The following is a 13,483-nucleotide window of genomic DNA, read 5'->3' as shown; positions in this document are numbered from 1 at the left end:
AATATTTTTTTTTAAAAAAAGCACGTTTAAACTTGTAGAGCCCGTTTGGTTCGTGAGAAAAGAGGGAGAGAAAGTGTGGTTAATGAAAAAGTAAAGAGATGCCACTTGTTTGGTTAGAGTTGTCAAAGGAGAGAGAGGAAAAAGTTGTATTTTCGTGAGAATATGATTCTCACGTTTCATGAGAAAGTTTTTCCTATGAGAAACATGAGAAAATTACTTTTTCATGAGTTACGAATCAAAATATTTTTATTTTTTACTAAAAAGGCACTTCAGTTATCTTTATTTGATCCAAAGCATTAAATACCTAATTTTTATTAAGCGTATAATAGAAATTGCATCTAACTTTTTCAAAAAGTGGATGATCAACCAAACATGAGCACTCTGAAAATCTGTTACTTTCCCATGGTTAACCAAAAATGCTAAAAGTACTTTTCCCGGTATTCTCTTTCTAAGAATCTGTTTTTCAGATATCATATTTTTATAAGAAAAAATGCTTTCCACGAACCAACGAGCCCTTAGATAGAACCAAATGAAATTTTTTACTTTATTAAAAATATAATAAATATTTTATATAATTTTTTAAAAAAATAAATGTCCAAATATGTAAGGAACTTGCTAGCATTATATATCTAGATATCAGTGTTTAAAAAATATATATTTTAGTAAAAAAAATTATGAATCTTGAGCCCAATTATTTTGTCTAATTCAAAGGGGTAATATTTGCCCAACGAAAACTAATTATGAACTTTTTTTTTTTCGTAACTAATCATGAACATTGGTTGTTGGAAGCATAGACATTCATTCAAAACAGCTCTCTCATTAATATTAGTCACGTGCTCCTCACGTGCAGGATGCTGCTCATCACTCCCTCTCACCATTTCGCTGCGCGCGCAAGCGTGCTTCGCACGCGCACCATCCCCGCTTTGGAGTTTAGAAATTAACGAAGGGAGGGGGGTGGGGGAGAGAGAGAGCGGCGAGGATGGACAACAGAAATGTCGTCGTCTGCGACAATGGCACCGGGGTAACGTTCCCTTTTTATTCCTTTTCTGTAATTCCTTTTGGCGCAATTCGTCCAGTAGATCTTTTTTTCGCTTTTCTTTAATTCTTTTTGGCGCAATTCGTCCAGTAGATCTTTTTTTCGCTTTTCTTTAATTCTTTTTGGCGCAATTCGTCGAGTAGATCTTGGTCAGATCTGCAGATTGGATCCCTCTAGACATTTTTTTTTTTTGGATCTATATTACAGGTTAAATATTTGAATCGAAGAACGAACTGCCGATCCTTTGTAAACCCTATCTGAAAATTTATGAACCATTTTTTCCCGTAGCTCAAAATTCTTGACGAGAAACTTCGATTTGCAGTAGAACGATCCGCACTGCTAGTTCTCAGTCTGTCCACTTTCTTTTTCGAAAAAAAATCGTGATTTTTTAGGTAAAACTAGTTTAAGATAATAATTGAGTAATTTGGAGCTGTTCTTGTATTTGATGCAGTATGTGAAATGTGGATTTGCTGGAGAGAACTTTCCTACCTCTGTGTTTCCGTGCGTGGTCGGAAGGCCGTTGCTTCGTTACGAAGAATCGCTCATCGAACAGGAACTGACGGTCCGAGCTCTACTGCTTTCCTATTTGATGCACAAAATGCTTACATTGTAAAAGGTGCCGATCCTTTTCTTTGGTCTATTCAGGATATTGTCGTGGGAGCAGCTTGTGCAGACCTTCGGCATCAACTAGATATATCTTATCCTGTCAACAATGGAATTGTGCAGAATTGGGAGGATATGGGCCATGTGTGGGATCATGCCTTTTACAGTGAACTAAAGGTATAATTTCGGTACATTGAGTGATGATTGTAGCATGTAATTATGACAGTAGGCTTTGGTCAGTTCTCCCGGTAGATCACCTTAAAAAAACTCATGCTGTATGATTGTCTTCAATTATTAATTTGGCTCACCTCATTTGGTTGCTTCAATAAAAGTGATTGGTGTTGCACTCTGTATTTCCTCTCTCCAGATAGATCCATCTGAATGTAAGATATTACTTACGGATCCGCCTCTCAATCCGTCCAAAAATCGTGAAAAAATGGTCAGTACTAATTCTCAATTGCTAATTCTGGTGTTTCGTATCACCATGTCTTTTAGCATTATCTCCTGAATAATATATAGCCAGTCAATGTTTTAGTTATATCAAAGTTCGTTCTCACAAATTGAGCTTCATGTATAACAGATAGAGACCATGTTTGAGAAGTATAATTTCACTGCTGTCTTCATTCAAATCCAAGCTGTTCTTACATTATACGCTCAAGGTGCTTATATAGATTTTATATGCTTGCATCTCAATAAATCTTATTCTTATGAGTCACTTCTGTAACATGGACATCTTTAAATGAGAATTGATAAATCTACTGACAATCATGGACTTGGATGTTACAATTCACTAATTGAACTTTCTTGGATCCATCATGGGCTATTTTCAACATTTTTATTTGTAATTATATGTTGTCTAGTGTGTTCCGGCTATTATGCAGTAAATTACCCAACATCAACTATGCTTGACAGGCTTGCTGACTGGTCTTGTTATCGACTCTGGTGATGGTGTCACTCATGTGGTATGGCGGCTTTCTAGAGTTCCAAAATTCTTTATTTTGCACATGAAATGAGTTATTTGTGATTTGGAGAAGTTTTATCCTTTTACTTTATGATGCACCTTAAAGTTACTCTATTTCATCTATTTTGGTTCTAAATATGCTTCTACATTCATGATGCCTATCATGGTTCTTGATTTTATGTATTTACGGATGCAACTACTCAGCAGGTAGAGTTATTCTTTTTATAGTAAACTATTTTTTGACAATGTATCTGAGAATATAAAACTGCAAGAATTTAAAGTGTACAAAAGAAGTCCACTATCTGATTCCAGTTGTTCTTGTCAAATTTGACTTGCACTTCCCAAAATGCAATTCTTATACTTTTACCTTTTTTCTATTATTTTGAGTCCATTTGCAACTTACTTGTGAAGAACATACACTTTTGTTTGCATATTCTGGAAAGTTGCTTCTACACTCGATGCTTCTAACAAAGTTGCCACTATCTAATTGTTTCTTGGTTGAGTATCATCGATCAAGTGTGAGATTTGAGGTGGAGAAAGTATATCTATTTTATAGTTCACCTTTTTGTTGGATGCCAAAGCCAAATACATATCGGCCTAACATAAATTATGATGGAGTGGTGCTGCAGACTTTACACCGGGTCTTTACTCAGGTTTTGATATTGTCTAACATTAATTAAGTGGCATGCAGGTTCCTGTAGTTGATGGCTACTCATTTCCCCATCTAACAAAGCGAATGAATGTAGCTGGCAGGCATATAACATCTTACCTTGTTGATTTGCTCTCTCGTAGGGGGTGAGAGTTACTTATCTGAACCAACACTGCAAATGATTAGACATGTTAGTGGAACGAACTCATTTCAGTAATATGATTAATTGTCACTGTGCAGGTATGCCATGAACAGGTCTGCAGATTTTGAAACTGTAAGGCAAATAAAAGAAAAGCTATGTTACATTAGGTGAGCTTTTTCTCTCTTCATGAAGCTAATTGGCTAGATTGGTAGATATAGGCACTCCAGAATTTTTACCAACATCTATATTTGTGCAGCTATGATTACAAACGTGAATACCAGTTAGGACTAGAAACTACTATTCTTGTCAAGAATTATACTGTAAGTAAATTGTCTTGTTATCTTATATATGCCACCATCTATTAGCTAGAGTGATTCTGTTTTATATATTTCATTTTTTTATGGTTGAAGATTTCTCCCTTACTGGAAAAGAAACAAAAGTGTAGTATGCAGCAGTCAAGTTTTGGAAGAATGACTGTACACCTGTAGATGTAAATGAGATTTGAATATGATGTTTTGTCTCTTGTTAGTATTGCATTGCTTCGGCTGGTGGAATGGGCAAAATGCTCATCACCAACGATTGCCATTAAGTTGACGGTACCATTTGTTTGTAAACTAGTCCTTTTGGTAAACAAATGCACAATCACCTTTCTAATATAAGTATACCTTAGTACAGTACATTCAACCAAGATAAGTATACCTTAGTACAGTACATTCAACCAAGATTGTTAGCATCTTTTCTTTTGTTTTTTTGGAGGTAAACCAAAACTGTTTAGCATGAAACAATTTATTTCTCATGTCAGACCACCTTCGTTTGTGCTTCCTTTCAATCAGGGAGGTTGTACAAGATATTTAATAGGTCAAGAGATAAGTATGTCTTCATAGCTCATAATGTGCAGTTATGTACTTCATTTGAATGGTGTTACTTAACAGGTTGTAGACTAACAACTGGTTGAAACCTAAAGAGGTTATCATATGAGACAGCTATTGGCTGGAACAGTACTTTAGGCAGATAGTTTCTTATATCTTGAGAACTCATCTGTTTTTCCTTTTTTTTGTTCCTTTATATGACATATGTAGTCCTCTGTCCACACCCATTCTTCTTTGTCAAATATTTGTCTTTATATTGCATATTACATGTATGAAGCACAAGAGTTTGTAGGAAGTTAAAACTAATATGTAGCATGCTATATTAAAATTTTCTTGAAAGTTTCCAGTTTGGATAGCAAAGGCCCTTTGTTATGTGTACATACAAACAATTGTGAGAATGTAGCTACATTTGTGGTGCACACCACTCAGTTATTTTGTGTATCTGACATCCAATGGATCATGTGCTGCTTAGTGATTACGTCCTAAGAGTTCCTTTAACAACTTCAGTAGGAACCTTCTTTTTTTTTGACCTATGTTGCAGATCCAGTAATGAAGTTTTTCTTTAGTCTCCCATCCTTTGAAGTTAGATTATTCATGTCTTTCATTTAGTAATATATTTTTCAAGCTTTCTTTATTCCAAACTCCTATTTCTTCTTGCATGTATCGGTTGTTTTCATGTGTTTTTTTTTTATCTAGAAAATACCTGATACATTAAGAAACTTTTTTTTTTTTACTTTAAACCATCATGACACCATTACAGGAATTCATATCTTTAGTCTCAGTGATCAAAGAATAGTTGGACTTTATGGGTTGGTAGTTGGTACCAATTAATTTCTGCCTGTTCTAGAGACCAGTTCATGTGTTCCGTCTAGAATTTCATCTTATGTCAACTGCCACATTCATTCTCCAAGTAGCAATTAATTTAAGGAGGAATATGGACACACTCTGGTATTACTACCAGGCTCTGCGTCAATGGTTACATTCTGTCAAAGACACCACAATGCAAGATAATGTAGAACTAGTGTGTAGGAGAGTCACCGCCTTGAAAGCTACTCAGATACAATTAAAACTATTTTTCTGTTGCATGTTTGATCAAGATATTGAGGACGGATTGGTGTGTAAAGTATTCATCTATTTATTGTGAATTTTCAAAAACTGGAGCAGCTAGTTCCATTAGTGATCATTTAACTGTATTCTTTTGACTGGTAGGTGTTTAGGAGCTTATTAGATAAGCTCCAATTCTAATAAGGGCCATTAACATAAAATCGCTGAAAAAAAAAGCTGTTAAAGAAAAAGTTGTCATAGTCCCTTAAAGGGCAATTCCATCATGAAAGATCCTCAAGGTCATCAGCAAAGGCTATTTATAAGATTTTATGGAATTGAGTCCATTAGTAAAAGAAACACTGTTATGATGCTATTGTGAGGCTCCTTCCACTTTCAATGCTCCTAGAAGATTCCAGGGAATTGCATGTTGTACCATATCAAAATTAACTTCTCTGGGCAAAACATCATCACATTATCCAACCCCCTAGCTTACAGAGGCATGGTCTAAGGGAGACCAGGCGAGTCCTAACAACCAATCAAAGTCTAGTTCAATATATAAGGAATAAACGAAGTGCCTTATCTTGGGTAGAAAATGATGGCTTAGCAAGAGATAAACTCACTCAGGAAGATTGCATATGAAAATACAATAAAATACTAGCATTTCTAAAGGTATCTGGACCTGTGGTGGATATATGGGTTCTACATCTATCTTTGTGCCTTCAGGTGTATGTACAGAAATTGTAAAAATGACAGTGCGAGATGATGCCATTGCAACACATGACAAGCAGGACACGAATGGTATTGTGTTAATGCTTCCAATGCTTAAACGAAGGGAGCAGTTAATAAAATATTAAATTCTTCTCCGGACATTCAATATTTCAATCTCACCTAGCTTGACTTGTCCTGCAGGAGAGTGGTTAAAAAAACAAAAAACCTCTTTTCCTCTATCCTTTTAGCCTTTTCTTTACTTGCTGAAAGAAACATTAATGAGAGACTGATAGTCCACCATTGCCTAAGACCGCTGTATGCAGAAAGCAATCATATAAATTTGGTTCTCAACTCTTGATGGTATCTCACCTTGTTTGAATTTCTCTTAAGGAGATAAAGGAGACAAAACATTGTTCCATGTATCCTCAATTTTTCACTTTCTAGTTAATAAAAATGTTGCATCTTGTAGGATTTTTGTCTTCTTGAACAGGAGGATGTCATCTTATAAAAGTGAAAATTCTATGTGCTGATAACCATAAGATCTGGCATCCATGTTTAATTGTGGCTGTGATTCTTTTTACATATATCAGAACAACTATAGTTTTCCTTCCTTTTTCATATTATCAGTTCTAACCTTCATTTGATCAGCTTCCAGATGGAAGAGTTATTAAAGTTGGTACTGAACGATTCCAGGCTCCCGAGGCTCTTTTTACTCCGGTATGTGAGTTACTATTAATATGCAATTTCCAGATTGTAACATGCTCTATCTATTTTATGGAAGAATTCTTATTATTTGTATTATTATTACTATTATTATTATTGATGTAACTGAACACCCTTCACGCAAAGCTTTTAAGATACCTCAGGTTAGTCTTGACCCTCACCTACCTATATTATTGTTGAACTCAAATTGTAAGCTGATGACCAATAAAACAATGGAAAACCTTGAAGTCAACCAATGTTCGGCACTTCATAATTCGATACCAATAGGAAAGAGAACAGTAAATTGGGCACCTCTACCTTTTCGTGAAATGTTCCTTAGAGTTTAGAGCTCTCATTACCTCTAGTAGTTTGACTTTCAAAAAATTAAGGTTAATGAGAGAGTGGGGTTCTCTGTTTTCAGTTGTCCTTTATTTTTTCTGAACATGCCTTTCCTAAATGCAAGTCCTCCTTAGGCTAGAAAGTGATAGCAAAATAGAAGTGAACTGATGGATTTCTCCTTTCTATATTATATTTTTTCGGCTTATGTTCTTCGTCTTTGCAAAATAATGACAAAGCAGTCATATTAAATGAAACAAGGGCTCTTCTTGGTATATGCATAGTTCATTTCATAATACACATGCAGATAAGATGATATGAATGTCTGAAGTGTACATGAATCCTTGCCTGGTCAAATGTATTGAATGAGATTGCTGAGTTATCATAGTTAAAGCTCACATTAGTAACATTTGTTACTTTACATGTGCACCCATTTTCTACTCATATGATCAGTATTCTTGTCCCTTGTTTCCTAGGATATGTCTAAGATAACGAGCGAAAATGATTCGGAAATCATGTATAGTTTCATCTATATTTTAGTTGCTTCCAACTAGGTTTTTTCAGTCCATACGACGACCTTACTGCATTTTCTTTAAAACCAATTGAAAACTTAAGCTCGATTGATATTTATTGACATTATTTTCTGGATACAGGAGCTTATAGATGTTGAAGGAGATGGAATGGCGGACATGGCATTTCGTTGCATTCAGGAAATGGATATAGACAACAGGATGATGGTAATTGAATTGCTCCGTAGGCCATTTGTGGGCAACTGTTACTTCAAATGTTTGCATGATTATATTTAATTTTGAAATGATGTTTAAAAGATACTGGTTTTTGATGGTTTGGTCAGTTTTTGTTTGCCTTTGACAATATCTGAATTAGGTTGTTTCTGAAGACCTTAGAGCATTTGCGATTTTAAGTTATATTGGGTTCACACATATCAGTTGTATATGTATCACCAACCTTTTTCCAGGATTAGCTCTTTTCATCTGGGAAGCTTCCATCCAATATCAATATGAGGAAATTTAAATGTCCTTATTTGATTACAAATAGAAAGCATGAGCTGGAGTTCCTAGCTGCCCATATAGACAGAATTTAATTAGCAAGCTAGGGTCATATCATCTACACATTAATTCATGTATCCTTTCTGGAAAGTGAAGAATTTGACATAGTTTGAGTATTTGTGTGTGTGTGTGTGTGTGATTACCGCAGCCCATTTTAACTTAGTCTTAAATTTGATATTAGAGCCTCCCCTTATTCTTTTGCTCCTCAAAATTTATGTGGATTCCCATCGTCAATCTTTATTGCAGAATGAGAGGTATTTATGAGCATATCTTCTCATAAATCAATGCACTCTGCTCCTTTTGTAGATCTATGTGCTATATGAGGGTGCAGAATCATTTAGTTGTCCTTGTACATTGAGCAGTTGTGCATGGTAGACAGTATTTTGGTTGTCTGATATCCTATATCTGTTGATTACTTTTAGTATTTAAAACTATATCCTGTTGAATTGAGCTCTGTGGTCATGCCTTCTCATATGTAGTTTGTTTGATTTTGGCAGCTGTACCAGCATATTGTTCTGAGTGGAGGGAGTACCATGTACCCTGGATTGCCTAGCCGGTACAACCTAAAACATTTGAAAACAATCATGCTTTTACTTTCAAGAAGTCTACTTACTTAAAGTTGGCTTTTACATGAAAAGCTTCAGTTCCTTCTAATTTCTTATTGATGACTGGACTATTGGAACGTAGGTACATATTAGATACTTGGTTTTAATTTGTGATGAATATGTACAGTTTAAGAGAGAAGTACATGCCAACCAGGAATATAGGTTACTTTAATATCACTTTTCTTCAGCAGAAAATGTGTGAACTACACATAACTACTTAAACATATGCAAGTTTTATGCAGTCTCTGTTCATATTATTAGTAATTCTAATTGCTTTGCTTTATTGCCTATCATCCCCCTTGCTTTTTGCATTGCTTTTGTCCTCATATACCATGCAATGTTGATTATGTGATTTCCTTTTTCACCTAGAAATGATGACAGAATCAAATCATGCTTCATTTACCTAAAATGAGAACGTTGAAGAAGTGAGATTAGTAACTGAAAGGACAAAGTTGCATATTACGATTGTTTTTTGAGTATGAAGAATTTGATCATGTTTTGGTTTATAGTTGAGCTTTAGTCACAACTCACTTGTACTAGAAGAGAAGTGCTGTGGCTGAAATTTGGCTGTTTATCGAGATTATGATTGATTTGGTACAGGGGTAGGAGAATATGAAGAACATTCCGTTCAGGGAAGGGTATTGTGGAAGTCAAAATAAAGATCGCTAAATTAAATAATCCATCAAAAAATAATGTTAGTTTTTGTATAAAGATATGTGCATTCTTGAGCGACTCTATAAACTTACAAAACAAAACTGATTTTTGCTTGACGGTGACATTACTATTGAATAAGCCTTAACCAGAAAATAAGCCGTTAAAATAATCAACACATAAAATTCATCTTCTTCATGTGGAATGCATAGAAGAATTTATTATAGACAGGCTAGGACTACATCAAAGATTAGAATAATAAGGTTATAAAGAAGAGTTGTACTAATAGACTCCCCATGCAACTCACAAGCTAGGGTTGATTTTTATCCTCTTTTAGACATGAGCAATATCTTGCCAACCTTCTAGCACACCAACTCATCTGATGGACTTGATGGACATATGGCCCATGAAGCTTAGCGCAACATCCCCCGATAGTTCAATATCGTCTGCTGTTGTCTTATGAGAATAACCAATGAGTCGAATAAAGAGAATGAGAAAGAAGACATAAGCAGGAGAAAATTAAAGCAGCTTTGAGTGCCCACCATGAGCAAAGGGAGAGGTTCCAACAAGTCATCATAAATATAACAAAAATTTCATTGAGCCAGAGAAGGTACATGATTGGTTGATCGCTCTTTTCAAACTCTTCTAAGATAAACATAGAACAAAACATTATTTTCATGATGCTGGGATATTTTAGAAATATCTCTAACAAGTATATTATTCTTTTTTAGTTATTACGAATTTCAATCTTTTGACACATCTTCAAGCATTGACCTCCTGCTATGCAGCAACTCACAAGTATCTCCTTGTAGCTGACGTGATCCATGGACAGGGCCATTTCCATGAGGCCATATCAAATGTCTATTTCAAGTTTTCAGCTTAAATCCAGAGCATTAGAAACTTGTTATCATGTTTCCTACAAGTCTAAGTTTTGAACGTATTAAGATATGCACATAGAAAAATGAATTTTATATCCCACTTAGTTCTTGAAATCTTATATTACAGTTCAAGTAGGATATACTATAGTACTAATCATTACTGGAAATTCTAGTTATAGTTCCTTACAAGATGAAACTGAAATTTGTCATGTCTACCGACTATGAACATCACTTGAGAACAAATGGTTAAATACATTTCGACTGACTTCCAGCTATTTTGGAAAGGCATTGTGGAGTACAAATCTAATATTTGTCCATGTTATCCAAACAGCTTGGAGAAGGAAATTCTTGATCGCTATCTTGAAGTGGTTTTGAAAGGAAACAAAGATGGATTAAAGGTAATATTCTTATCTCTGTTTTCACTGCATTAATCATTATGGCTATCACCAGTACACCACTACCCATAACTTTCTTTCCTAGTTTGATGGGACTGTTAATCTAATTGCACTATTATATGATTTCTCAGTTTCCCTGCTATAGGGATTTACTTTGTTTTGAGTCCTTAGACTTCTTTTTTGATCATATTATACATGATGAAATAGAATTAAGAAAATCATCTACTTGGACTCTGCTCAGTTATGGTTGCTTCTTGTGTACCTTCAGATATTCCTGAAATGCTAGAAAAGTATAGTGCAGTTTAGCTTTCATTGTGTAGTAATTCAACAATAAGAGTCTAAGAGGACTCTAATTCTCTTTCTTCAAACTTTTCTGTGTTGCCCACTGTATATTGAATAACATGGTTAATATCGAGGACAAAATTCCAATAGAAACTGCTTGCCGGAGGATTGCCAATCTCATTGATTTTAAATGTCTAAAAATAGTGAATTCTTCAATTTAGGACATGCTGTGCTCAATAGCTGGAGGTAGTAAACACAGATCGCAATGGCCCTAGTCATACATTTAACACAAAAAATAGAAAAAAGGATAAACAAGGAAAGTGCAGAAGCATGCTGCAGAATGTAGTAAATGGAAATCCTGCTGCCATATTTGTCTCACATGACAGTGTATCCAATTACTTTGCGTTTCGGAGTTTAGATAACTGAATATATCATCTAATACTAATAAAAAGAGAGTGCACAATCTGCAATCAAAATAAAACACTGTGTCATTCTTCAAATATGGGAGATCTTAAAGATATTCTGGCAAATATGAATGAAGGCACCATCTCATTGTTGCATTTGAGTGGGTTACTTACCAATGCCCCTGAAATTATCTTTTGGTACAATATAGGTTTTTGATTTGCATCAAATATGTTATTGCACATATATCACATGGAAGGATTCTTGACTAGGGTTGCACATATCTCACACAGAAGGATTCTTGACTCGGATTAACGGTAACACAGTCAACAATCTCATCTACTGCGTACGCATGCACAAGATAACAATGCATAATGCTTTTGCTGAATCTATATGGCACTTCTGATTCCTGCTGCTGCTTTCATACTGGAGAAGTGCTCCAGTGCCAAATATACTACTTCAAATTTGTTACCTCATATACCCATCTTATGATCGCTTGCCTGAGGAAACTAACACAGGCCTGTGTGCTTTTGACTGCAACATGCCTAACGGCATGTTGTGCATTGTGGAACAGATATTTGGTTAACAAATCTGTTTTAGATGATGTCCTCAAAGTTCCAAACTAGCTGTTTTTTCAGCTGACAAAATGAATGTCTACTTCCCTTGTCTCTATGCTTTGACAGAAACTACGGTTGCGAATAGAGGATCCTCCACGAAGAAAGCATATGGTTTACCTAGGAGGTGCTGTCCTTGCTGGAATCATGAAGGTGCCACCCCTTCCTGTCCTCTTTCATTCATGATCTCTCTCTCTCTCTCTCTCTCACTCACTCACTCACACACACACACACACACATTTTTCTGAAGCCTAGAATTCTCTGAACTAATATGTCATTACACGTATGGAGGTGGGACAGTTCATATCCTTCCTCAATCTTTTGCTTTTGAAGCTTAGAGAGCTCAACTGAAATGGCATTACATGTCATCGCAATAACAGCACTGCCCTAACTGTATTCACTGCACTTGAAAAATATTTGCGGTTTTATTTTTCTAATGAAATCTCATTCAACTTTGTCTAATTTCGAACCTAGTGCTGATCAGTTGGTTTGTTTGAGCAGGATGCACCGGAGTTCTGGATTAGCAGGCAAGAATATCAGGAAGAAGGAACTGCTTGTTTACGAAAATGTGGCCAAGTGTGATTAGCACAAGAAATGCATATACTTACAAGTCTTTGGAGGAGTGGTGTCAGGAATTGTAATCTCTATGATGATACAGACAAATGGGAGGCACCACCGCTACCAGAAAATGATGCTATAATCATTGTCCATCCACACAACAAACCTGCAGGCTTTCTGTACTGGAAACCACTAGTTTATACCTTTTTGTGGGATACATGTAAGTCGCAATGATGGTCAACCAATCCTCTGTCGTAACTATATTGATATATGTAACAAGTTTTATATATGTTAAGTTTGACATCAAAGTCTTTACCAGGAAGCCTTACCTGAACAAACAAGTATTTGTAAGATCCTGAGATCCTTGCAGGATCGTTATCTTTCTGGTGAAGAACATCATCCTGTATCTACAATATGCACATTTGTCTCCTTAAATTCCAAAATTGACTCCCATCAAGACAAAGCATCACATGTTACTGCCAAGATTTCAAAGTTTAGCTGTAAGAGCAATGTTACAGTAACTCAGAAAAATCATTTAAATAAGTCACTCAGGTGTTTTGCACCAATCACTTTGCTTCATTAGATGGCATTTCAATGGGAATGAAGAGAATGCAGCAGCCGAGGCAGTTTCTGAGTGATGTTATTGAGTTAGTTTAGATTTTTTTTAGCTCTAAATATGCGTATCAACTCACTGCAGCATCTGACTCAGATTATCTTTGGGATGGAAAGGGGTAATGCCATTGAGATCCATTATATGCTGATCTTTCCATCTTCAAAAAACATGTATCCAATCTTTCTCAAAAAAAGTTACATGCATCCAACGACAACCCAAGAAAAAAAAATTCTATACCCAGTCTTTCAGGAAGGAAAAATGTATGCCCACTCAATACTAAATCAATACTGAGGTTGACATCAATATTAGGCATCCAGCAATCATTGACCACTTCCACTAAGTTTGCTATCCGCCGAAACTCTCGATCT

At 35.5% G+C, this 13,483-nt stretch overlaps 1 protein-coding gene across 1 annotated transcript; it reads left to right on the top strand.

Moving 5' to 3' along the window:
- The first annotated feature begins 848 nt into the window (after positions 1 to 848).
- Positions 849 to 12,959, top strand: ARP2 (actin related protein 2). The gene is made up of 15 exons (XM_039133410.3): positions 849 to 1,021; positions 1,488 to 1,598; positions 1,682 to 1,816; positions 2,007 to 2,078; positions 2,220 to 2,298; positions 2,552 to 2,601; positions 3,292 to 3,395; positions 3,490 to 3,558; positions 3,648 to 3,711; positions 6,661 to 6,729; positions 7,704 to 7,787; positions 8,615 to 8,673; positions 10,583 to 10,649; positions 12,014 to 12,097; positions 12,446 to 12,959. Exons 1-15 carry the CDS (start codon positions 980 to 982, stop codon positions 12,524 to 12,526), a joined length of 1,170 nt encoding a protein of 389 aa, XP_038989338.1. The 5' UTR covers positions 849 to 979; the 3' UTR covers positions 12,527 to 12,959.
- Positions 12,960 to 13,483: the final 524 nt, after the last annotated feature.

The sequence above is a fragment of the Phoenix dactylifera genome, chromosome 4 (assembly GCF_051530095.1).
Source record: "Phoenix dactylifera cultivar Ajwa chromosome 4, Ajwa_hap1_PhDact_Kaust_v1.1, whole genome shotgun sequence".
NCBI lineage: Eukaryota > Viridiplantae > Streptophyta > Magnoliopsida > Arecales > Arecaceae > Phoenix > Phoenix dactylifera.
The sequence above is the reverse complement of the archived record's forward strand: the minus strand, read 5'-3'. Positions and strand labels throughout refer to the sequence as shown.

What these genes read in the sequence shown, in the direction of transcription:
- ARP2 (XM_039133410.3), top strand. Translation starts at nt 980, where the DNA reads ATGGACAACAGAAATGTCGTCGTCTGCGACAATGGCACCGGG. An exon ending in CCAAAAATCGTGAAAAAATG is followed by an intron (nt 2,079 to 2,219) that starts GTCAGTACTAAT and finishes CATGTATAACAG; the next exon opens with ATAGAGACCATGTTTGAGAA. An exon ending in GAAACAAAGATGGATTAAAG is followed by an intron (nt 10,650 to 12,013) that starts GTAATATTCTTA and finishes ATGCTTTGACAG; the next exon opens with AAACTACGGTTGCGAATAGA.